The following is a 27,551-nucleotide window of genomic DNA, read 5'->3' as shown; positions in this document are numbered from 1 at the left end:
CAAGGACTAAAAATAAGTTCATTGTTACATATTATGGAAACATGGATCTCTTACCTCTTCTGGAAGAGTAATGATAAGATCCGTATCTGATTGGCCAACAATTCTTGAAAGAAAGTAACTGCTGCATGCTGCAAGCACACAACGATGAGCACGAAATTGCTGATCTTCCACTAGCACAGTGACATCACAAAGAAGATCTCTTTTCCTTTGATCATTGAGGCTCAAAAGAGTATTGTTACTGTGTACTGAAGATTCATATGCAAAAAACATTCTATTCTCAGTTAGGGACATTCTCTATGACAAAAGATGGTGTGAAGTTCAATGGAAAGCATACTTCTCTGGTCTTCATCAAACCTACAAAAGAAATGTGCAAGATTACATAAAATATCAAATCCAGAGTGACCGTAAAGAGTTTGGGTTTGTTTTGTTTTGTTTTGTTTTTTTGCGGGGCAATGGGGGTTAAGTGACTTGCCCAGGGTCACACAGCTAGTAAGTGTCAAGTGTCTGAGGCCAGCTTTGAACTCAGGTACTCCTGAATCCAGGGCCAGTGCTTTAACCACTGCGCCATCTAGCTGCCCCCTGACTGTAAAGAGTTAAGGACCAAAGGTTTCATATGCATACAAGATACCACTAAAATGTACATCATAGTCTATTCAATGTATATTCAAGGGAAACATATTCGAGATGTACAAAGAAAATACTGCTATATTTAAGGTTGCCTTTAAAAACCACATTTCTATGATTGTTAAACCCGTATGAGCACTTATATCTCAGAAATTGCTAAAGCTACAAATAAGGGCTTGATTTGTTTTGCTGACTGCCTATACGTAAAAGTGGATATTGCAGATTAAATTTTAAAGTGTAAAAAAACCCCATATTTCTAACTATTCTCAAAATTTTAAAGGAAAAAAATTCACAGATGAAATTATTAATCCTAAGCAAAAACTGCTAAGTGCTTCCTTAAATATCCCTTAAATCCTTCATAGATCAAGAGAAATTTATAATAAGAAAATATCTGTTTTTGAGTCTTTTCAGGTGTATCTCACTCTTTGTGACCACATTTGGGGTCTTCTTGGCAAAAATACTGGAGTTTTGCCCTTTCTTCTCCAGCTCATTTTACAGATGAGAAAACCGAGGCAAACAGGTGTAAGTGAGTTGCCCAGGCTTATACAGCTAATGTCAAAGGCTGTATTTGAATTCAGGTCTTCCTGAGTCCAGGCCCAGATCTCTATCCACTGTATCACCTAACTGCCCTGTGTTTGTAATTTGAAGATGGTACGAGGAAGGCATCCCACAATACAGTCCAGATGTTATCTCAGATATTTGAAAACAATGGAGGGAGAAAAAAATACCTTACACAGATGGAAAAATCAGATTTTGATTATTTACCACAATCTATAGAAATAAATGCAGTTTACAATGCAGTCTAACATTGAGATAGACACATGCATCAAAATGTTCTCTACAATATCTAAAATACAGGAAGAAGAACCATTCAGAGTAATCATGCAATGGCGTCTTTCTATTGTAGTTATATAAATTAGAAACTAGTCCTATACAAAGGATATAAACCCTGTCATCATAGTTAATGAGGCCCTAGTTTTCAAAAATGAAAATGCAAACTATGAAAGATGCTTTAAGAGAAATACAAATGAAATCATACTCATCAGCTTAGTGTGAGAATACTATCAGGGGTCCCCTGTTTTTCCAAGGGACAGGAAGGGTGATCACACACATTTAGTTTAGCCGTCACACTGGCAAAGACAATGAAAAATTAAAATGGTAAATGTTGGAGAGGTTGTAAATAAACACACATGAATGCACTGATGAATAAGCTGTGAACTGGTCCAACCATTTCAGAAAACAACTAAGAATTATATTAGAAAAGTTATTAAGTTGTACATACTTTGACCCAAGGATGCCATTATGGGTATTACCCTAAGAAGGTCAAAGAGGAAAAGCTAACATATTAAAAAGTATATTTATAGGGGCAGCTAGGTGGGGCAGTGGATAGAGCACCGGCCCTGGAGTCAGGAGTATCTGAGTTCAAATCCGGCCTCAGACACTTAACACTTACTAGCTGTGTGACCCTGGGCAAGTCACTTAACCCCAATTGCCTCACTAAAAAATTTTTTTTAAAAAAGTATATTTATAGCATTACTTTTTGTGGTGATCAAGAGCAAGGGGAAAAGAGCAGGCGCCCACTAATTGTTGAATAGCTGAACGAATTGTGGCATAAAATGTAATGATATTGGGCAAGTCATTTAACCCCCATTGCCCCACCAAAAAAAGAGAGAGAGAGAGAGAGAGAGAGAGAGAGAGAGAGAGAGAGAGAGAGAGAGAGAGAGAATAGTATAGGGGGCAGCTAGGTGGTGTATTGGATAAAGCACCAACCCTGGAGTCAGGAGGACCTGAGTTCAAATTCGACCTCACACACTTAACACTTACTAGCTGTGTGACCCTGGGCAAGTCACTTAACCCCAATTGCCTCACCAAAAAAAATTTTTTTTAAATGTAATGATATTCTATTGAGTCACAAGAAAGAAATATGTACAATTAAGGTTAAGTAGTGGAGACTTATAAAAACTGATAAAAAGTAAGCAGAACCAGGTAAACAAAACTGAGACAAATCAGAATTCTGGGCATGGGTCATAGTCATATTTTTTCCATATAGCACAGGAGATTGATTGATTGATAGATAGATGATATACATATACACATATCCCTATACATATACACATATATATGTATGTATGTTGTTTTATATATATATATGGATCTTGCAAGCTTTAAAATAATATGGACTTAATCAGCCTTAATTAAGTGGGCTGTGCTCACACAACAGTATGAGAAAAACTGATCTCCAAGTTATGCTTTCAGAAGCAGAATGTACAGGTCTACAAAGCTATGACCCAGAAGCATGATTTTACCTATTCTGAAAGTGGTAGTATGTGAGAACCAGGGGCCCCGCCCCCTGCTGAGAAAGCATTTGACCTTTCTGAGGTTTCTATGGTTGAATTGGCATCCAGGAAGTTGCTTCTCTATTCATGGACTACCTTTAAGTCATGTCAATCAGTGGACTTGAATGCTATCAGCCAATTAGCTTGGAGCTGTGTGTGTGTGGGGACCACCCCTCTTCTGGCTCCACAGAGGGTTTCTGGTCAAAGGGACTGGGTCTCTCTCTTCGGAAGTGTGAGTTGCTAGGTGAAGGAGGTTTTTCTCTCTCTCTCTCCCGCATAGATTTGAGCTATGTTTTTCTATTCTTTCAGAGACATGTGCTCTCTCTAGACTAACTTCTAATATACTTTAATAAAAGCTTAAAGCTTAAACTGTTGCTGAAGCTCCTAATTTATAAGTAATTCCTAGCTAGTTTCCCCCCCAACACTGGGGGGGGGGAGGGGCAGGTAAGGTGATTTAGTTCTACTCATCACAGGTATTAGTGTGTCTGGAGCACAATGACTCTTCCCAAGACCATTTGTTGGCATGCATTGTTGCCATGGCTATGTTCAAGTGTAATTTTTTGCTCAAGGGTCAGATAATGCTGTTAATGCCCAATAGTTACCACTGGTCCAAGAAAAGAGTCTACATGCCTAACACTGGATGGCTGACAAAGGTGATGATGAAGAGGCTACTACAGATCACAACTGCAGAATTCAGGATCTTACATTCTGGGTAGTTTTATTATGTTGGTTCATCCTACCCATGAGCAATTGGGTAGGATATTTCTTTCTTTTTTTTTTTTTTGGTGAGGCAATGGGGGTGAAGTGACTTGCCCAGGGTCACACAGCTAGTAAGTGTCAAGTGTCTGAGGTCGGATTTGAACTCAGGTCCTCCTGAATCCAGGGCTGGTGCTTTATCCACTGCACCACCTAGCTGCCCCCCAATTGGATATTTCTTAATGTTCTGATCTGACTTTATTTGTGTGATAAGTGGTTTGTAACTGTGTTCACAGAATTCCTGTGTTTGTCTTAGCAGGTAGACTACCAAGTATTTTATACTGTCTACAATCATTTTAAATAGAACTTCTCTTTCTATCTCTTGCTGCAAGACTTTGGTGGTGATTTATGTGGGTTTATTTTAAATCCCACAACTTTGCTAAAGTTGCTAATTATTTCAACAAGTTTTTTTTTTTAGTTCATTCTCAGGATTCTCCATTATATAATCTGAAAAGAATGATAATTTTGTTTCCTTATTGACAATTCTAATTCTTTCAATTTCTTTTTCTACTTTTGTAGCTATTGCTAGTATTTGTAGTATAATATTCAATAACAGAAGTGATAATGGGCCTCCTTGTTTCATCCCTGATCGTATTGGGAAGGCTTCTAGTTTATTTCCATTACAGATAATACTTGGTATTGGATGTAGATAGAGACTACTTATCTTTTAAGGAGAGCTCCATTTATTCCCATATTGCCTACAGTTTTTGATAGGAATAAATATTGTATTTTGTTTTTCTGCATCTATTGAGATAATCATATGATTTCTGTTGGGTTTTTCATTGACATGGCCAATTATGCTGATAGTTTTCCTAATACCAAACCAGCCCTGAATTCCTGGTATAAATCTCACCTGGTCATAGTATATGATCTTTATGATATATTGCTGTAATCTCCTTGATGGCATTTTTTTCAATTAAAAAGCTTTTGCACAAATAAAACTAATGTAGTGAAAATTAGAAGGAAAACAGCAAAGTAGAAAAAACATTTTTACAGCAAGTTTCTATTTCTCAAATATATAGGGAACTGAGCCAAAATTGCAAAAATAAGGGTCATTTCCCAGCTGATATAAACAGGTAGTTTTCAAATGAAAAAAATCAAAGCTATATATAGTCACACACACAAAAACATTCTAACTCACTAATGATTAGAAAAATGCAAATTAAAACAACTCTGAGATACCACCTCATACCACCCATCAGTTTGGCGAACATTACAGAAAAGGAAAATGACAAATGGTGGAAGGGATGTAGAAATAAATGTGACACTAATGTACTGTTGCTGGAGTTGTGAACTAACCTAACCATTTTAGAGAACAATTTGTAAATATGCCCAAAGGGCTATAAAACTGCTTATACTCTTTGACCCAGCAATATTACTGCTAGGTATGTATTCCAAAGAGATCAAAGAAAAAGAAAAAAGGTTCTATATGCACAAAAATATTTAGAGCAGTTCTTTTTGTGGTGTCAAAGAACTGGAAAGTGAAGGGATTTCTATCAATTAGGGAATGACTGAACAAGTGGTGATATATGCTTGTGATGAAATATTACTGTGCTGTAAAAAAATTATAATCAGAATGGTTTCAGAAAAACCTGGGAGACTGATATGAACTGATGCAATGAGAAGTCAGAAGAGCCAAGATCATTGTGCACAGTAACAGCAATATCGTAAGTATGATCAACTGTGAAAGACTTAGCTACTCTGGCCAATATGATGACACAAGACAATTCCAAAAGACTTAGACTGAAAAATGCTATCTACCTCCAGAGAAAGGACTGATGGAGTCTGAATGCAGATTGAAGCACTTTTTCCTGTTCCATATTTTTCTTCGTTTTTTTTGTTCTGCTTTCTCTTTTGTAACATGGTTAATATGGAAATATGTTTTGCAAGACTGCACATATATAATCTACATCAAAGTGCCTGCATTCTCAAGGAGTAGAGAAGGGAGGGAGAAAGGGAAGGAATTTGGAACTCAAAAATTATTTAAAAAACAAATGTTAAAAATTGTTCTTACATATAATTGAGAAAAAAATAACATTCTTTTAAAAAAAAAAGCTACCTCCAGAGAGAAAACTGATGAACTCTAAATGTAAATTGAAGAATACTTTTTTAAAAGTCCCTATTTTGTTTCATTTTGTTTGTGTTTTCTTTTGCAACATGGACAATATAGAAATATGTTCTGCATGACTTCACATGTATAATTGATATCAAATTGCCTGCCTCCTCAAGAGGGAAGGGGGGAAGGATGGGAGGGAGGCAAAGAATTTGGAACTCAAAATGTTTAAAAATTATTGTTAGAAAAAATCTTTACATATCGTTGGGAAATGTTTAATGAAATAAAAATAAAATAAAACCGCTTGGAAACGATATTATCCAGTCAAACTGGACTTCTCTCAGTTTCTCATTACGCTATCATGTGTGCTGGCAGTCCCTCCTTACCTTTGGCCTCACAGATGAAAGTCAAGTGCCATTTTCTGCTAGCCTTTTCTAATTATCCCTCAATCTACCCAACCTATTTAACTACTTTGTATATATTTGCATTTATTTATTTATATTTATGATATAAATATATGCAATATGTGTACAATGCCATTAGAACACCTACTTTAATTTCCTTGAGATCAGAGATCATTTCATTCTTTGTACTTGTATCCCAACACCTATTAGGCTCTTGATACTTGCTGACTGATAGAACGATAGTGAAACAACAGACTAAAATTTGAGAAAGGAAATTTTATCATTCTAAAAACAAATTTTAAAAAATTATAAAGTGATCACTGAATCTTTAAAAAAAATTTTTAAACCAAAACATCAAAAGAATTAGGTGTTTTTTAAGCTGTAGTGAAATGTGAAGTGCTCAATTAGCAGTATTTCACAACAGCTTATGATATACATAAGCTGATGAGGCTTAAAATACCAGCCTCCTATGATAGGAGCAGTAACTATCCCCTCCTACCTCTTACAATATGGATTATTAGGCTAGTTTTCCCCCTAAAAGGTAACAAAGGATTTGTTTGGCTGGTGAGTGGGACAAGGCTCAAGACATACTTCCCTTCATGTAAGTTTGGGTATCTTCTGGCCATCTGTTAAGGTTTCCTAGTCCTCTAAAGGTAAAGGTGCTCAACTCCCAAAGCTGCAAAACTCCTCAAGTACAGCCTTAACCAGATTAAAATGTAACTGGCAAATGTATGACAAAATAAATAAAAATACCATAAATGTTCGACATAATAAATAAAAATACAATAAAACACTGTAATGTTAATTTGAAGTTTTCTAAGCTAACTTCCTAAATGAACTCCAAAAACAAGTGGAGCTGTCTCCATAGGGATTAGGGACCAGGGATCACCTTGATACTTCAGGAGAAACCAAGCTGTCTGACATGAAAATTCCTCCATGAGTCTCTCAGCCCATAAAGCCATCTAACTAGGAGTCCCAACAAAATCTCTAGGTGTCCTTTTCTACAAAGGGCACAACAAAATTTCTTTGACATTATTGTACCACAGGTAATGCCCTTGCAGGTCTAGGCAAAATTTTCTCAGTCTGTATAACAAGACACCACAAATTTTGCCAATGGATCCCTGACTGTTGCAAGGGTAATCTGAACCTAATAACAGGAAAATCAGACTGCATTCCAGGCTTAAGAAAAGCAAGACCCAAAACCATGCAGGGGTCCTGTGGTAAAAATTATTTGTGAAAAAAAATTAATATTCCCATTTTTAGCTAACTCATTTAGGAGGGGCCACACCTGGCCCACCCTGAGGTTACCCGAAGGCAAGGCATCTTCCGGAACTGGGCCTTTTTCCTGCTGGACCCTTGAGCTGGCAGCATGTGTCCGTGCTCTCGGTGTGGCGACTGCGGTCCAGGTGGCATGAGAGTAACCTTAGACTGGTAGACTGTTCAGGTGTTTGGTGAGTTTAATTACGGAAAACCCTAATAGGCTAAGTTTAGAGTTAAGAGCATTTCTCTGTATTTCTATTTTCCTATTTCCTTAGCTTTGATTTTTATTAGTTTCACCTTTGTTGTTTAATTAATTCCCAAGTAATAAAATCTGATCCTTCTGTGAATTAAAGCTTAAAGGCTCCTTTCTTATTGGCCTGGGAAAAATATCTAAAACGGGCAGTTCAGAGGGGAGGGTGAACCTAAAAGGTCCCTCATTATTTCCGGGACCCCAATATTAAGGTGTCACCCAAATAATGCTCCATATATCAAATTTTGGCCTTCACAGGTCCCAAAAAGGATTAAGTACTAGGGATTCCTAGGCAACAGACAAAAACAATCTTCAGTCCCTAAGTATCTCACAATAAATTAAGTAGTCTAGGCTGGCTTTAAAAAATGAATTATTTATAAGCCAATACAATGCACCAGGTAGAGCAGTAGGAATCAGTATTTTAGGAACACAAAATCCATACGTTCACCATAGGTACAATGTGGGACTAAGTAGTTGGGTGATCTTGAATAAATGGGCACACTGATACAAAAGATTTCAGTACATAAGTATTCAAAACAAAAGTTTTCTCTCACACATGCACACAAATTGGCCTGACTTGTAAAGGAAAATGTCTCACAATATACTGTGTAATTACAGACCAAACAGAAATAAGGAAAGAATTGCTATTTTTTCTCTGATGGATCCATAAAATAAGGTATCAAGTAAAGAAAGTCCCAAGTAGTGAATCTTTCCAGTGGGGAGTTGCAAATTTGAAGCCTCCCCCACAAAAAAAATATCCCGCATTAACCCCCTATTTATAGCACCCATTTCTGAGCACACTTTCCCAATTCCCACTCAAACTGGGGGTGTGGATCCCCAGAGGGCAGCTAATTCCCCTCAGTGTTCCAGGAGTAACCATGAGAGGATGGAGTCATGTCACTCAGGGCAGCTAAGTGGCCCAGTAGATAAAACTGCCAGACCTGGGTCAAGACCTGAGTTCAAACCCAACCTCACTACCTGTGTGAGCCCAGGACAGTCATTTAACCCTATCTGCCTCAGTTTCCTCATTTGTAAAATGATCTGAAGAAGGAAATGGCAAACTATTCCAGTATCTTTGCCAAGAAAATCCCAAATGGGGTTACAATGAGTCAGACATGGCTGAAACAACTAAACAACAACATCACTCATAAGCCATCTCATGGGTATGCTGCCCATTATCAGCTGAAGTCTTTTAGAAAAGGGGATTACCAAGAAAGTATGTTACAAAGCAGTTGTTACCAACCAATTCCCCCAAACTGGGAGAGCATTCTATCCATAGCATAAACACAAAGGCCCTTGTGTAATTTAAAATTCTAAATGTGGGTTCTAATCTGTCCCCCCAGTTTTGGGGGGGAAACTGGCTAAAATCACTGATAAATGAGTTTAGGCTTTTTAAGGGTTTATTAAAAGAGATAAGATAGCAAAGAAAGAGAAAGATTGAGAACAGATTTCTTATAACATGGAAATCCTAGCTTTCCTACCAGCCCAGGTGAAGCTCTCCCACCACACCGATGTCTCGAACCAAAAAAGAACCTCAACCCTCAGCCAGGGTCCACCTCCTACTTTCTGTTCTCCTCCCAGAAATGGGAGGTTCTTCAAGCTGATTGGCTAGTGTCATTCAAATCCATTGGTTCACTGGACTTGAAGGTGGTCTAGAGTTAAGTTCAAAGTTTTTAGCTTCTGAGAATAATATCTTCTTAAGGGCTAGCCAGATGTGCTTACAATCTAGTTAACTGAAGTAGGCTAATCAGCAGTCAATCACTCTCACTTAATTCAATCAGTTTAGATTAATCTCCAGGTGTGAGTATCTGCAAAATCCCCTTATCTACCACATTCCATTACCTTGACACACACTAGAAGAAAAGGGCTCAAACTCAATGTACAATGGTAGTAAGGCACACATGGGGCCTAGAGGTATCTCAAAACTTCTGACCCTAGGAAGCTTTTTGTGCAGTCCTCACGAAGTTCTTCCAGCTCTCTCCTGGGTTATAAGGAATGGTACCTTTCAAGAGTCCACAGAATACTTTTATGGGACAAAGAGTGGTGTTGTCTGTCACTGCTACCAATCCCCAATGACTATATGACTATACCACTGACTTAGGCTGCTAGGGGAAGTAGAGAGGAGGGAGAAGAAGAAAGAGTGCTTCTGATGGCTTTTCTGACTTTTTGAAGTTCACAACCTGATAATATTCACCTAATATCAAGGAGAACAAAACACAAAAAAAGAAACACAGGTACTGTATATTCATACACACATGGGAAGTTTGATGCTACTACCCCACCTAGCAGTTCACAATAGTTCTTGCCTCACCTCTAGGAAGGAAAAAAGTCATTACTTTTGTATACACACTGAGCTCCCACTTTGCAAGTCATAAGTCACCAGTCTTTCAAGCCTCTCTGCAAACAGGAAGACATATCACCGAGTTTCGGCCCCTCAGTCACAAACAGCTGGGCCAAGGTTCACCAAGTTTCCACACATGAACAGATTATAAAGAGATTATAAGGAGTCATGAGGGCCACTAAAGACATAAGAATCCCTGTTTTACAGTCATTTCAGTTGAGTCTGACTCTTCACGATCCCATCTGGAGTTTTCTTTGCAAAGATGCTGGGGTAGTTTGTCATTTCCTTCTCCAGATCATTTTACAAATGAGGAACTGAGGCAAACAGGTTTAAGTGACTTGCTCAGGGTCACACTGCTAGTAAGTGTCTGAGGCAAGCTCTGAATTCAGGAAGATGAGTCTTCCATGATTTCAGGCCCAACACTCTTTCCACAGTGCCAACTATCTGTCCCTACAGGACACATATTGACTTAGAAAACTGCATATTAACATAATTTATGTTCTACTGTATTTCATTTATTGTGTTAAATATTTCCTGATCTGGTTTGCCCTGAGGTTGACACCTCTGCTCCAAGGGCTAAAACCACGAAGGCAATGTCTACACTTGGTTCAAAGACTACAATCACCATTGAACAGGTCCCAAATAACCCAGAAACATAAGAATCTGTTAGTCCTCACTGATGGATAAAAAGCATGTTAAATAATGGCCTGACAAGTATATGAACTTCAAATGAGGAAATTAAAGAATAACTTCAACATTAGGAATTATGCAAGACTTAAAAGTACATACTACACACTGCAAAACAATTTACTTCTTGTCTACTTCATGTGATGGTAAACATATTTGTTGTAAAAAACACTCATTCAGCTCGTGAGAAAATTACTGAAAACCTGAAGGATTAGAAGATATTGACTGGGGGGGCAGCTAGGTGGCACAGTGGATAGAGCACTGGCCCTGGAGTCAGGAGTACCTGAGTTCAAATCTGGCCTCAGACACTTGACACTTACTAGCTGTGTGATCCTGGGCAAGTCACTTAACCCCCATTGCCTCACTAAAAAAAAGAAGGAGGGAGAAGGAAGGAGGAGGGAGGGGGGAGGAGGGGGGAGGAGGGGGGAGAGGGAGGTGGGGAGAGGGAGGTGGGGAGAGGGAGGTGGGGAGAGGGAGGGGGGAGAGGGAGGGGGGAGAGGGAGGGGGGAGAGGGAGGGGGGAGAGGGAGGGGGGAGAGGGAGGGGGGAGAGGGAGGGGGGAGGAAGGAGGGAGTAGAGGGAGGAGGGAGGAGGAGGAGGAGAAGGAGAAGAAGGAGGAGAAGGTATTGACTGGTAATTCTTAATACCTGAGACATTAATACAACTATTTTCTAGTAATTCAAACCAATACTCACTAATTTAAAATATCAATTATCAATAAGATTAACTATGTAACTTAAACACTGTCAAAGAATATTTTCCCTATCCTCTATTTCACTATCTCAAAAATTTGAGATATGACTGCTCTTAATTTGGATTAGCAATCTCATTTATTTTGGAATTCCTTTCCTACACCATCAATCCCAACCTATCCAAGCATGCTTTTCCTCTTCATTCTGCCCACATCTTCCTGTGAATCTACTATAAAGGGTCTTAGCTACTCTACTGAGGGCCTTCTAGATCTTGAGATTGCATGGGTACCAATGAGATTATCAGTGATTTCGACATATGACCAGACACCTTTTGGAGTCATATATTTCTTTGATAATCTTGCAAAACTCTTTAAGACAGAGAAACCCAAAACCATTTCATAATGAAACTGTAAGGACAACAAAAATATTTTTTTAAAAAGAGAAAATTGCTGTCACAATTGTTGTTGTTCAATCGTGTCTGACTCTCCATGACCCCGTGGACTACACTATCCATAGGGTTTTCTTGGCAAAGATACTGGAGTAGTTTGCCATTTCCTTCTCCCAATAAATTAAAGCAAACAGAAGTTAAGTGACTTGCCCAGAGTCACCCAGCTAATAAGTGTCAGAGTGGATTTGAATTCAGGTCTGACTTCAGTGCTCTATCCACTGAGCCAACTAGCTGCCCTCAATACTATACTCTCCTTAATTACTGAAAGTCCCCATATTTAGACTATACAAACAATAGTCTGATATACTGCGTGAAGAAGTAGAAACATCCCTAAAGAAAACAAAGAGAGAAGATGCACTAAAGCAAATACAAAAGAGGTCCACGGTGAGAAGCAATATGATCAAGGGCATGAAAGATCATTTCTTAGGTGGGGTCTCATGATGGAGGATTAGACATTTTCTTTGATCCCTATGACCTCTAAAACCTCTCCAAAACAAAAATTTTGAACCAAAGATAAAATAACTTCAAGTTTCTCCACAGCCTATTCATACCCAGAATCTAATAGGTTAAAAAAATATATTAAAAACTACCCTCAGGCCCCCCAAAAAACTGACCAAAAGCCCCAACATGAGTGTCCCCTCTCTCCAATTCCATGGGATGCTAGCTCCAAGCTGCATAGATTTACTCTAGCTGAGTCAGCACTGTGGCAGGAATCAGTCTTTGCTGCAAAAGGTCTCTTCAGAAGAACAGAAAGCGGGAGGACCTGTGTCTAGGTTTAATACAGTGCTCAACACTGCACCCTACACTACCCTCCTCCCAGAGTCTCAGAGACCCAAAGTACAGAGATCAACCCATAGCACCAACAGAGCAACACTGAAGTGCTGGTGCCAGGTCAGAGAAATGAGGAGAAGAGGGAACAGTACAGAACACTGGGATAGGGCAACTGGAGGGGGTGGGGGAGCCTGAGGGATAGAGCCCAGCATCCAGCTAGAACCAATTTTGTCTACCCAAAAGTCACTTGGAGCAAAGACTTAAAGCTGGTGAACTGTGAACTGCCCAGCATGGGAGAAGGCTAAGAACCTCTGAAATCTATCCCCCAAGGAAACCACCATAAGAGAGGAGGGAGTCAGAAAATGAGCAATAAGGAAAAATAAGGGTGGGAGGGCCCTGAAAATACCAAGGGTCTGAAGAAGAACAGCCAAAGACCTTGAATGTAAGCAGATAACTCAACAGGAAAAACATTAACAGAAGGATATATGGTCTTCAGAATTAGTAAGCTAGTTCACACCTATGAACTGCAAAACAATCCAAGAAGAAAACTTGACCAGATAGAACTCTGTGAAATGAAAGAACATGGAACCACAAAATGTTACTGAGTGGTTCAAAATAGAAATGAGAATTATGATACTAGAGTTTATGGGCTGTACAGTAAAAATAATTAGTAGAATAAAAAAACTGCAATCTATTATGTCAAGTTTTACCAAAAGAGAAAGATGGAGAGATAGAAAGACAGAGACAGAGAGAAACAGAGTCAAAGAGAGAACAAAAACAACAGATTGGGAATGCAAATATATAAAAGTGAAGGAAAATCTAGAAGAGAAGCAAAAAATATAACATTAAAAGAAAATATGCTCACCATTCCAAGCAAAACATAGTAATCTACAAGACAGAATGAGAAGAGAAAAATCTAAGTACCCATGGTTGCCCAGAAAAACATGACAATGAAAAAAAAATGAAGAAAATAATACAAGAGAATAGCCCAGAACTTCTAAAGACAAAAAATGGAATATCAACTGAAAAAATTTATCTCCAGAAAAAAAAATCAAGGCTACAACTCAATACACAAAGTGGTTAAATTTAACAATTCAATTCAGAAACAAGTTCTGTAAACAATGGGGAGAAATATCTTCAAATAAAAAGGAAAGAAAATTGGAATGCAAGAGAATTCTGCACACATCAGAAACCATAGGAGGGAATGAAAAAATGTATTTCAAAGAGCTCAGAATGCAGCACAAGGTGACCTACCCTACAATTCTGAGCTTAACTATAAATAAAAAAGATTAACATTCAATAATAAAGACTTTGAAATATTCCTAGAAAGAAAATCTGAAATGAAGAAATTATTTCCTTCTCAAATACCCCAAACAACAGAAATGGAGAAGGGGTAAATAAATTCAGTCAAGGACAGGTATAGTGACAGCACTGGGAATAGTAAGAGATTTCTTTTTTTTTTTTTTTAAGTGAGGCAATTAGGGTTAAGTGACTTGCCCAGGGTCACACAGCTAGTAAGTGTGTGTTAAGTGTTTGAACTCAGGTACTCCTGACTCCAGGGCCGGTGCTCTATCCACTGCGCCACCTAGCTGCCCCCAAGAGATTTCTTTCTAAATGTACAGAGAGAGAGAGACTAAGATGAAGGCAGAAAACCAGCAGGGATAAGTGAACATGAGGGCCTAGTACATATGGATAGAACCTAGTGACAACCTACCTACAGGTTGATTAATTTTGGGTTTGGGTTTGTTTTGGTGAGATGTTATAAAATGGGAAGGTAAATGAAAAGGGGACAGGGGAGAACAACAGGGAGATAGAAGGCAATGTGATGTACTTGGGTCAAATCAAAGGCTAACAATAAGGGGAAGACGACTCCTGTGGTCTCAAGAAAAGAAAAGCCTACAAGGGAGTGGATGAAGAGGAAGGGGAAAAGATTAAAATGGGGGAAGAAAGAAGACTTGCTTTGGTAATGGGAGAGGGTTCTACTGATGAATGCTCCTGTAAGTAAAAAGAGAATGTTTTATGGAGGAAGATGAAAAACATTCATCAGATGTGGTCTGAAGGATTTAGTGTGTGATGGGACACTTGTTTCAGTTTGAGGGAGAATATAGACCACCAGAGTGGTGGACTACATAATCAGGGCTGCCTGAGAGTGAAGAGTGTCCTTTCTTACACCACAGGAACTGAAATTGTTCTGGAAGTGAGGGATACTCACTCCCAGGGGAAGTGAGGAAGGGGAAACTTGTTGGGGAAGTTATACAAAACAGTAATAGAAATTATCTAGAGGGAAAGCCTAAAATGAATATCTTGGAAGTTTTTATTACAAGAGCAAATTAGAGACTAGAAATAGACCAGATAATTACAGGGCTCATGAACCAGAAATTGAGGGTCCAGAGTACACAAAGAGGATGGATAATGAAGAAAGTGAGGGAAAGTCTCTCTGGAAGGAGATACAAAAAAAGCAAAATATAAAAAACTAAGGAACAGGGCTAGCAGAAGGAAAAATGACAGCTCCTGTTTGACTGAGACCAGAAGGACCAGATAAAAGCAAGAATGAAAAAGAAATAAGCAAAACCCCAAAGAGAGAGGTAACAAAGAAGAAGGGATAGATAAGAGGATGAGGGGAAAGAGTGCCAATAGGAACAGGGCAACCTTAAACAAACAAGAAAAGAGTAAGCTAAAGTAACTAGAGATATATAGTACTGTGTTTACAGCAAATGGGGGGAAATCATAAAAATAATATTAATAACAAGTAGACAAAAATATAGCCTTAATTATCATAACATTAAATAGGAATGGTAAACAAACCAATAAAAAAGAGTGAAAAATTGGAAAACAAATTCCTACAATTTGTACTTACAAAAAAACCCACCAAGACATACAAAAAAATTAAACTGAGGTCATGGGAAAAAATTTTGCTATGCATTAAGTGAATCTAATAAAGTAGGAGTTGCAATCATGCTGACAAAGCAAAAACAAATATTCACAAAATAAGAGGATACACAAGGAAACTACATTATACTGAAATGAACAGACAATAAACCAGTGTCAATAATAAACAGATAAGCCCCTTGGCATCCAAATTTGTAAAGGAGAGTGTGTAAGGACCACCTCTGTTCCAGACCTATAAAAAGCTTCCACAATCAGTTTGCTGGAGAGTTCGTGATGTTTAAAAGCTATATTGTGGTCACCATAAATTAGAAGCTTTAGCACCAGTCTTTGGGTATTAAATATTTATTAAAGCATACAGGTATTAACATGGAGTTCAGAAAGTTAAGGAAAAAGCCTATCTAGCCTAGAGTTCCTAGAGTTCCAGCGTGGTCTGGTTCTTCCTCAAGTCCTCTGCCACAATCCTGCTTCAATCACGAACTCTCCAGCAAACTGACTGTGGAAGCTTTTTATAGGTCTGGAACAGAGGCGGTCCTTACACACTGCTTCAAGCTGATTGGTTGGCATCATCCAAATCCATTGGTTCTGAAGGTGTTCTCAAATTGTGATTACAATCCACTTAACTTGAAGTAGGCTAATCAGCAGTTAATCACTCTCACTTGATTCAATCAGTCTAGATTAATCTCCAGGTGGGTCTTTGAGTATCTGCTAAATCTCATTATTTCATCACAGTAACCCAATAGTGACAGAAACATCAACATCCCTCTTTATTGTAAGTGTAACAGAAAGAAACAAAAGAGAAAATAATGGAACTGAACAAAGTGAAGGAAAAATTATGGTTAAAAGCTTTATGGCATCTTCTAAATGGAACTGGAAAATAATATACATATTTCTCAGCACCACATGGAACTTTTACAAAAACTGACCATGTACTAGGGCACAAAAATATTACAAACAAATGTAAAAAGGCAGAAATTGTCAACACACATTTATGAACCACAATGAAATAAAAACCATCATCACAAACAAAAGACATCAACCAAAATGAAGACAACAATGAAATCCTAAATAATGAGTTGGTCAAAGAATAAATCAGTGATAATTAGTAATTAAGTAAAAGAAAACAATAATGATGAAATAGCATATCAAAATTTCTGGTATGCAGCTAAAGCAATGTTCAGGAGGAAAATCATATCCCTATAAACATACACTAAAAAATGACGATTAATGAACTAAAAAGGTGTTTTTAAAAATTAGAAAGCCAACAAATAAATCTAAATGAAGAACAAGAGGAAATATTAAAAATTAGAAGAGAAATAAATTGGAAATTAAAAACGTAGAAATGATAAATAAACCTGAAAGCTGGTTCTCTGAAAAGACCAATAAAACTGATAAACATTAAACTAATCAGATTAAAAATATGAGGGAAGAAAATTAAAACCAATAACACAACAAATGAGCAAGGTGAAATCACATAATAATCAAAATCTATTATTAAAAGTTATATGCTAACAAAACTGAGAAGACAAAATAAAGAGGGATGATAACAATAGCTAACATTTATATAGTGCTATTATGTGCCAGAACTATGCTAAGTGCTTTACAATTATTACCTGATTTGATCTTCAGAACAACCCTGAGAGTTAAGTGCTATTATTATCCCCATGATAGGAAAGATATCAGTGACTGGCCCGTGGCCACAGAGCTAATAAGTGTATGTGATTGGATTTGAACTCTGGTCTTTCTGACTCCAGTCTGAATGCTCTATCCACTGTGACACCTAGCTCCCACAAAAATATAACTATCAAAACTATCAAAAGATCAGATAGAGATCTTAAATAACCCAATTTGAGAAAAGGAATTAGGTCTAGCTATAAAGGAATTAGCAAGGAAAAAGTTCCTTGTACTGATCAATTATATCAAAATTTTAAAGAACAATTAGTACCCATACTTCAAAAATTATTCTCAAAAATTGAGTTACAAAGCACCCTTCCAGAATCTTTATACATGGTAGTGCTAATATCTAAATCAGAGAAAAGAAAACCCAGAAGGAAAACTATAGAAAAATATTACTGAATAATGAATCCAAAATTTTAAACAGAATTCTATCAAAGAGAATACAGCAATTCATCCAGGAAACCATTTGTTATAACCAAGTGGAATTCATAGCAGAGTTGCAAGATGGTTCAACACCAAGAAAGCAATCGACATATTCATATTAAAAACCTTAACATTGGGGCGGCTAGGTGGCGCAGTAGATAGAGCACCAGCCCTGGAGTCAGGAGTACCTGAGTTCAAATCCGGCCTCAGACACTTAACACTTACTAGCTGAGTGACCCTGGGCAAGTCACTTAACCCCAATTGCCTCACTAAAAAAAAAAAAAAAAAAAAAAGGAACAATAGCTTCAGCAAAGTTGCAGGCTACAAAATAAACCCTTAAAAATCAACAGTATACATTAATAACAAAATCCAAGAAACAATAATATAAATCCCATTCCAAGTAACAATCCATAAAATATCTGGAGATTAATTTACCAAAAGACTTGTATAGATTCAATTCAGTGTTTTTTAAGGAAAGAAAGAACTTAAATAGTTGAAGTAATATTCAGTGCTCATGACTAGGCTATGCCAAAATAATAAAAATGACAATACTACCAAAGTTAATTCATACCTTTAATGATATACCAATCAAATTACCAAGGGGATACTTTCTAAATTTGATACATAATAACAAATTTCATTTGGAAAAACAAAAGTTCTAGAATATCAGACTTTATATTACAAACCAACAGTCATCAATATCCTCGGGTATTGGTTAAAAAACAGAGCTTTGGAAGAGACAAGGGAGTATCAGAAACAATGGAACTCAATAACCCCCTGGTTGAAAAAGTAGAAAACATAACTACCCCAGAAAAAGATTAAATAAAATTAAAATTTGCTGGGAAAACTGGAAAGCAATCTGGCAGAAATTAGGCTCAGACTAACTCCTTAAACCATATTCCAAAATACACTCTAACTGAATATGTTTGTAGTTACAGTTGTAATTATTTTGACGTGACTGAGGGGGTGGGGTGGAGGGGTCTTGATTAGAACTGTCTTTTTTTTTTTTTTTTAGTGAGGCAATTGGGGTTAAGTGACTTGCCCAGGGTCACACAGCTAGTAAGTGTTAAGTGTCTGAGGCCGGATTTGAACTCAGGTAATCCTGACTCCAGGGCTGGTGCTCTATCCACTGCACCACCTAGCTGCCCCCTATTGTTTTTTTTGTTTTTATTTTTTTTAGATTAGAACTGTCTTAACTGTTATTTTATGAAGAAATATTATAAAGAAAATTATATGAAGCAGTGCAATTTTTGAGAGTGGTACCTCTGATGGCAGAAAAGGAAAAAGAAAATAGGACTAAAATAACAGTTCTTGAAAAACTGAACTGTTTCCCTGAAGACAAATGAATTGAGGATACTTGGGAGACTTTTAATCAGTATCTTGAATGAACTGAATGGTAGAATTCTACATCCAGAAGAAATATCTTCTACTGTTATAATGAAGTTTACTCTATATATGACATCTCATAGCTAAAATATTGATTTAATTGTATATTCATTAACTTTGATATATTAATTTAATCATAGGAGGCAAAGGGATTTGATATATAAAGATATCAGAAACTACTACTGAGAAAGGAAATTTCTCGTTTGTTAAATAAATACTATTTAATTACCTAGAATAGAGTTTCAAATTGATTAATAAGGAAAAAAATTAATTTTGTTAATAAGAAAAGATCCAAGCATACCTCTGAACTACCCTAGAGCTCTGGATAATAAGATTAAATACAGAAGCAAATCAAGGAGCAAGCTGAAGATATTGACCCCCACATGAAGCAGGTTGTGAAAAGCATAGCCCTACGTGCAACAAGGTGTTACTGATCTGGGGTCTGATCAGTTGTAATTCATTCAATCTCAGCCTGTCACTTGACTCATTCTCTATGAATTACTTTTATGCTCTCTAGCTGTATAGCAATCTAGGAGTATACTACAATAACTTACTTCTCATTAATACACTTCCTCATCAGGTATTCCAGTTCATTAGATAGTAGTTATTATTAGTAATAACTACTATTTAATGAACCAGAGAAACTTCCTTTCCCTACATTTCAATTATATTCAGGGACTAAAAATTGTTCAACCACAGTTCAGTCAATGGGCATGTATTCGTCCCTAATTTTTGCTTCTAAAAATATTCTGACATGGGGCTTCTGACTTTTGTTTGGGGGAGAGAAGTACATTTGAATAAATGTCAAAATTACAAATTATGAACTAATAAAATTTATAACACAGGCATTTAATTTTTTGGTTATGCTTAATGTCACGGCCTGAATCACCACAAAAATCCCAACTATATTGCCCAGTAGACTTTTCTTTACTTGCAAAAACTCATTCTTCAGCCATTAAATGTCCTCCAAAGGAAAAGAAGATCCTTTCCTCTCCTTTCTTTGAAGTTAGCTTCTCCCCAACCACAACAGGAAATAATGTCTTCACACCATCTTAACAGTCTCTCTCCATAACCAAATAAATTTTCATTTATTACAGATTAAAAAAACAACAATAACAAACCCACACACCTTCTCTATGACTGCACTGGGATAAGTATTCTACATTAAGCTACCTTTTCAAGGGAGTGTTCATAGATTCTTATAGGTCACAGATAAAACATACACATTCTCCCTGATTTTATTTCACAAGCCATTTCTTGTGACTTTTTAAACTGTAAGCACAAATCTGCTTTTTTTAATCTCAATATTTTAATTCCTAAAGGTACTGTAACAGCATCTGTGGTCTCTATAAAATTTCAGTTGTTTTTTTCAGTTCTGTTCAATTCTTCTTGATTCCATTTGGGGTTTTCTTGGCAAAGATATTTGAGTGGTTTGCCACTTCCTCCTCCAGTTCATTTTGCAGATGAAGAATTGAGGCAAACAGTGACTTGCCCAGGGTCACCCAGCCAGTAAGTGTCTGAGGCCAGATTTGAACTCAGGAAGATGAGTGTTTCTGACTCCAGGTCTGGCATTCTATCTACTGTGCCACTTAACTGCTATGGAAATGCAGACACACTAATACCCTGGAGTAGAACTGTAATTTGGAGCAACTATTCTGGAAAACAATTTGAAATTATGTGAGAAAAAGGTTTAATTAATATCATACTGCTTGCCTTCTTAATAGTGGAGGATGGGGCAAGGAGGGGGAGGATTTGAACTCAAAAGTTTAAAAAAGTGAATGGTAAAAATGTTTTTACATGTTATTGGGAAATATTTAATGAAATAAAAATATATGTTTTAAAAAGAAATTATATGAGAAAATTCATTAAGCTGTTCATACCCTTTAATATAGCAGTCTCAGTACAGGGCACCTATCCTTCCATCCCCCCCCCCACCCGAAGTCAAAAGTCAGAAAGATCCCATCTCTCTAAAATACTTGTAGCAGCAAAAATAGTACATGCCCATCAACTAGAGAATGGGTGAACAAGTTTAGTTTTCTGCTGTAAGAAATTGCCAATACCAGGAATTCTGAAAAATATGGAAAGACTTTATGAACTGACAAAAATGATTTAAATAAGAATGCTTTATAGCAGCTGAACTCAGATTAACTGAAGAGGCAACCGTGAATCTTGGAAAACAGATGACAAAATACACTTCCTTCTTTCTTAAAATACATGGAGGACTATGGGTAGAGAATACTTATGCATGTAGTCTCACTCTCTTGATCTGTTTACCTTCCTTACAAAGGGGAAATTAGGAATGTAGGGCAGGTAATGGGAAATGGCTGGTAGAATAAAAGATATAAAACCAAGAAAAATTAAATTAACCACACAGTGCTCTACCTCTGCAGTCCCATCTAGAACTGGGAGGAAGCAGTGGAGGAAAAGCACAGAGTATATACAACATTTCCATCTTCCTGAAAAGGAAGGAACTGATTATATCAGCCCCAGATCTTCATCTCCAACCTATTTAAGACTTCAGAGGAAGCAGTGTTCCAGCGTGGGACAACAACAGAAGGCAGTGCAATTAATTGTAGGAGGATCAGGGAATAGGGATTGTAAAATCCTCTAAATTTACTAACCTATGAGCCTATAAGAGAGATTCCTAACTCAACATCCTCATATAGGACTAGACTCCTAAAGGGAAGTAAGACTAAATTCTGCATCCCAATCCAAAACTGGGTGGGGCAGGGGGAAAGGGGAGATTCCAGAGAGCCCTGTGATCCCATCTCAACTACTCCAGCCAGGACCAATGAACTTCACCTCAGTATACCAGGCCAAGGAATGAAATAATACAATGTAACTGTTAGCAGAACCAGAAAGACTCCACAACTAAAAGAAGTTCAAAAGAAACAATGGGGAGACCTTCACTGGCCTTCTCTAATGGAAAGATTAACAAAGATCTAAGTAAAGAGAAGAAAACTTCCAATACAATGAATAAATACAATTGTGAGGGTCAAAATTTGATATACGGAGCATTATTTGGGTGACTCGCCTTAATATTGGGGTCCCGGAAATAATGAGGGACCTTTTAGGTTCACCCTCCCCTCTGAACTGCCCGTTTTAGATATTTCTCCCTGGCCAATAAGAAAGGAGCCTTTAAAAGCTTTAATTCACAGAAGGATCAGATTTTATTACTTGGGAATTAATTAAACAACAAAGGTGAAACTAATAAAAATCAAAGATAATGAAATAGGAAAATAGAAATACAGATAAATACTCTTAACTCTAAACTTAACCTATGCAATCCCCAGACCGTGTCCAATTAAGCTAGTTCAAAGGAATTTAGGGTTTTCCATATAATTCACCAAAACCTGGACAGTCTACAGTTGCCCTTGCCTGCTGGGAAAAACAACCGCCTGAGACAGAGAACTCCAGCCACCACCGCAAAGGGGAAAAGACCTACAGACCGCCTTCTAGAAGAACCCTCCGCCTCCCTTCAGGGAGTGTTCAATCTTTCCTCCCCCAAAAAGGGAGGTCCTTCAAAAACTGCCTATGGAGAGTTCTTCTGACCTCAGTAGCATAAGTAACCTCAGAGTGGGCCAGGTGTGGCCCCTCCCAAATGAATCAGCTAAAAACAGGAATATTAATCTTTACCACAAATAATTTTTACCACACAATGAAATCCAAGACAAATTTCAGAAGTAATTCTGCAGTAATTCCAAGTAAAATTCCAGAAAGAAAGAAAAATGAAGGATGGCTCACAAGGAATCTAAGAGTAGAAGGAAGAAGAGAAGTGCTAGAGAGATAAGCAAATTGGAGCTCTTAGAGAAAATTAGGGAAAACAACTTAGTACAGAAGGTAGAAAATCTTGCCTAAATAGTGACACCCTGAAAAATATAATGGAACAGAGCTAAAAAATTCCAGGTCATGATAAGGAATATTAGAACAAAACCAAGACTGAAAAATCAGAAGGAAGAAAGTACCTATTAAGTACCTACTATGTGCCAGACACTATTCAAAACATTTTACAAATATTATCTCATTTGATCCTTACAACAACACTGGGAGGGAGGTTCTGAGGTTCTGTTTTACAGCTGAAGAAACTAAGTCAGAGTGACTTGCCCAGTTCACTAAGTTAGGAAGTATCTGAGGCTGGTTTGGTTTGTCTACACTCTACCTCAGGCACCACCTACTTGTCTCTGAATACATGAGATAGCTATCAACAACTGACCTGGAAGAGAATAAAAAAAGACTGAAGACTCATTGGGCTTCTTGAAAACCATGATAAAGCAAAAGAACTGACCACTGCATTTTTTTTAAATCATAAGAGGGGCAGCTAGGTGGCGCAGTAGATAAAGCACCAACCTTGGATTCAGGAGGACCTGAGTTCAAATCCCACCTCAGACACTTGACATTTACTAGCTGTGTGATCCTAAGCAAGTCACTTAACCCTCATTGCCCCGCAAAAAAAAAAAAGAAAAGAAAAGAAAATCATAAAAGAAAACTTCCTGAGAACCAAAAAGCAAAATGAAAAATGATACAGTCCAGAGATTATCACCTGAAAGAAACTATATATTTGTAAACATGACTACACACTCCAAAGCTTCAGATTAAAGAGAATACAATATCCTACTGTACTTAAGTGGAATCTTGACTATCAAAAAGCATTTGATCCAGCAACAAGATTCAGCCTTACAAACTGCCTACACTGTCAAATGCAGACATTAATACCACACAAAATTCCTTGAAGATGCAAGATGGATAATTTGGATTCAAACAACCCTCAGTGACCTATTATTACTACCTACAGTATTTGCCACAATCATAGAGGATGTTCAAGTCAGAAACAAAATAGAAAATGAAGATGAATTCTCTTTCCAAGTACTCCTATTTATATATGCCATTTTGATTAAATCAAGTCCTAGAATACTTCAAAGCTTCCTGAGATATCTAATCACTCAAAATAACTGATTGTAACCATCCATACAGGAAAAAAAGAAGTGGATGAAGGGTGTCTATTGTCCAGATGATGGCATGCAGTTGAATGGAGTAAAATAACCTAAATGAGCTCCAAAATCAGAATAATTTTTCCCATTCACAGCAATATTGGGTTGGTGTTTAAAGCTATTAACAAAACTAAAACCATTCACCAAGATAATAGGGAAAACACAAGAAATTTCTTAAGGAAGCTATTTAATGGTATTTAGTGATTCTTCTCCCAGGTATGTCTGGAACAGTGTTGTAGGTACATGAAAAGTCAGGAGAGGGAGGGGGTAAGGAAAACAGAGACATACCACATCTCACTATTATCATAAAAAGATTAATTTCTTAGAAAATATTTAAAATAAAACCAACAGAATACTTTAAAAATTTTTGAGATACGTGTGTGTATGTGTGTGTATATATATATAAAAAACACTTGTGTCTTTAGATATAGATAAAGACACAAATGTTCTTTCCTGGATGTTAACAGTAAATCAGTCAACTAACTACTGAGAATATAAAAATAAGTAGAAAAGACACTCTCTATCCTCAATGAGTTTACATTCTAATTGGGGAAGATAACATAAAAGGAAGCTAAAGGAGGGAGAGAAAGGTAGTGGGAGAGAAGGAGAGACACAGAGAATGAATGAGTATGTAGAGAAAGTGCAGGAGAGCAGCCTGGAGAGTAATGAAACGTGGCTCTTTCAATGTGTGCATTCCTGAGCTAGAGTAAGCCTTCAGTATGAAGAGCTGTGGCATGGAAGAGGAATTTCAGTGTTGCCTAGAGAGGAAAAGCCCCAGTTCAAACCATACGGTCAAAAATATTACTCTATGTACAAATTTCTTCAGTTATTTTTACAGGTTGGGCATTCTTTCAGATTGTCAGTTAAGTAGCCCTAGGACCAGAACACCAGTATTTAAATACCACACTGACACTTCCTCACTTACTAGGAATCACAAAGTTTTAATTGGCCAAATTCACTGGCACTACAACCACTCACCTCTTCTCTAGCTCTAGTTTGCCTTTTATAGTGGAGCATGTAAGCCCCAGCTGTTTCTAATTACCTCGCTGACTCTTCCTGGGTGAATGACTCAGCAACCTGACTTTAAAGGAGCCAAACTATTTTCTAACACAATCTACTGGTTAACCAATATTGACAAACCCAACTAGAAGTTGCTGGGGTTTTTTAAAGTGACTTCACAGGATAATAGAGTTGGAAAGAAAACTGAGGCCCCAAAAGAGTTAACTAGTTTGTCCAAGGTCACAAAGGGAGGAAGTGGCAGAACCATTTATTAAACTCAATTCCTCTTACTCCAAAGTCAGCACACTTCCCACTGCACCAAGCTGAAAAATGATTTGTTCACAATCTTTACTACTTTACTACTCCAATCCAGCGCCTTTTTTTTTCTTTTACAGTCCTCTAAATTGCTTCTAAACAAGCAAGTACCTCACTGACCAGGGAAAATCCCACTCCTGTTTTTTCTATATCGATCTGTCAAACAAGCATTTTAATCATCAGCCTGATAAGATGAAATATTTTGCCACCAATATGTTTCTACATCTGCAGTTGTTCTGAGCTCTGAGTTGTTCAAAAGTTCAGCGCCTCTATGATTTGCAAGTGTTCTATATTACAAGTTGCATAAAACACATGATGAAATAGATACTCATCATGGCATAGAGTTCTAATACTGGAATTATTAACACTCCAAAAAGAATACTATTGCCTCTACAACATTTTCTTTTTAAATCGTGGATTTCCAGTGACACTTTCACAGCTTCCACAATTATTATTTCATTTCAGTGGTTCTGTCCAAACTTAAATTTAAGAGAACAAACACAATCGGAACTATAATATTCGTTACGCATTTTATAATGCTGCATGCCAGAACTGATTTCAAAATATTAGTATTTAACATAGTTGATACAGTGGGTTTTTTTAAATACTAGATGAGTAAATTCTAATGCATCCGAGTATTCGGTCCCTGAAAAACGAGATCTTCAAATAAACCGAAAGCAACACGTTTACGCTGTAACCAGGGGGGTTTTGAAGATTAAAGAACTATGAACCCAAAGGGTGACTAGCGGGAATATAAAATAAACACTAAGACATCTTTACATTCAGGTGGGAAAAGTCTCTGCTGAAGTGTAATAAGCTGCAACACGCCAAGGGCCTGGTGCCGAGGACACCCACCCCAAAAGACTGGGTGAAGTGCAGAGAAGGAAGCGGGGGAAAGATGACCAAAAAGCGCACTCGGCTCCAGGCACGGCCGCTCGGTGACCCAGCCTCTCGAATGCCCCGCTCCTCCCCCGGGGACCCCCCACCTGCGGCCCGCCCCTCCCCAGGAGCGCAGACCGCAGCCTGCCGCCGGCCCTCCCGCTCCCATCTACTCACCCAGCGGCTTTTGCGAGGTTCCGCCAGCTACACGGCCCGAGCTAGGGGGGAGTCACTTCCCGCAGACTAATGGGGGCGCGGATATTCTGAAGATCGTGGTTCCTGAGAGCGTCAGAATCGCTAGAGCCCGGACACAAGCGAGTGACCGAGCCCCAGAAGGAAAGTGATCAGGTGACTGCTCGTCTCTCGCTTCTTTCTTTCTCTCTTCCCTCCCTCCCAACCCGCCTCTCACACCTCAGCTAGACTCGTGGCCCCGCCCCCCTTTCGTTCGCGCTAATGATTGGCCCCAACGGCCCCTGGAAGCACGTCAGTCTCGGCCCCTATTCTTCTCACCTCTCCGAAACCCAGCTGTAGAAAGAAGAGAAGGGGTGGAGATCGGGGCTGGGAATGAGCTAGCCATTGTGGGCTGTCCCTCCTCGGGATCCCTTCACTATGGATGCAACCAGGAGATACCCCTTTTCTCTCTACTGTGGTACTTACCTGAGCGTGAAGTGGTGTGTAGAGGTGTATAAAGTAAAAAAGTAAACATGAAGTTAAATTACAAGAAATCAACTTATTTTACGCCCCAACAAGGGAAAAAAAGGGTAGAGGTGGAGGGGAAGGAATGACAAACTCTCCCGGCTGTAACATCCTATTGTATCATTTGTTTAAAGTGAGAAAAGAGGGGGTCAGCTAGGTGGCGCCGTGGAGAAAGCACCGGCCCTGGATTCAGGAGGACCTGAGTTCAAATTTGGCCGCAGACACTTGACACTTACTAGCTGTGTGACCCTGGGCAAGTCACTTAACCCCGCATTGCCTCAAAAAAAAAAAAAAAAACAAATGTTGAAAACTATCTTTACATGAAACTGGAAATAATAAAATATTTTTATGATAAAAAGATGCACACACGTATCTCCCCTTAGGTAACGGGGTGAATGGGAGGTCAGATCTTTCCTTGTGAGATCTGACCATACAGCTAAAGCCATGGTACTCTAAACCAGGGTCACACAGCTAGTGTGTGTCTGAGGCCAGTTTTGAACTCAGATCTTCCCCACTCTGAACCCAGCTCCCTATCAATGGATAGCCACTTAGCTCAGGAGGACTAACACCTCTAGTGTTAGGGCTTGCAGAGCCCTTAGAAGAGCTGCTTTCCATCTTTGTTGTCCATCTGATTCACCCAATTCTCATATATAGCTCCAAGAAGCTACAGCATACACCGTG

General features: G+C 38.1%; 1 protein-coding gene across 2 annotated transcripts in view; it reads right to left on the bottom strand.

Annotated features, from left to right (window-relative positions):
- The window catches only part of BACH1 (BTB domain and CNC homolog 1), a 50,987-nt gene extending 24,433 nt beyond the window's left edge, over positions 1-26,554 (bottom strand). The window contains exons 1-2 of one of the 2 annotated variants that reach the window (XM_043997415.1): positions 26,352-26,554; positions 55-354 (exon numbers count right to left, since the gene is read on the bottom strand). In XM_043997415.1, the coding sequence (XP_043853350.1) occupies positions 55-291 (237 nt within the window). In that variant the 5' untranslated portion in view covers positions 292-354; positions 26,352-26,554. Of the gene's footprint in view, positions 1-54; positions 355-26,351 lie in introns of those variants that run through there. The other variant, XM_043997416.1, reaches the window with a different exon arrangement.
- Positions 26,555-27,551: the final 997 nt, after the last annotated feature.

This window comes from Dromiciops gliroides, chromosome 3 (assembly GCF_019393635.1).
Source record: "Dromiciops gliroides isolate mDroGli1 chromosome 3, mDroGli1.pri, whole genome shotgun sequence".
Taxonomy (NCBI): Eukaryota; Metazoa; Chordata; class Mammalia; order Microbiotheria; family Microbiotheriidae; genus Dromiciops; species Dromiciops gliroides.
Note: the sequence above shows the minus strand (reverse complement) of the source record. Positions and strands in the feature narration are given on the sequence as shown.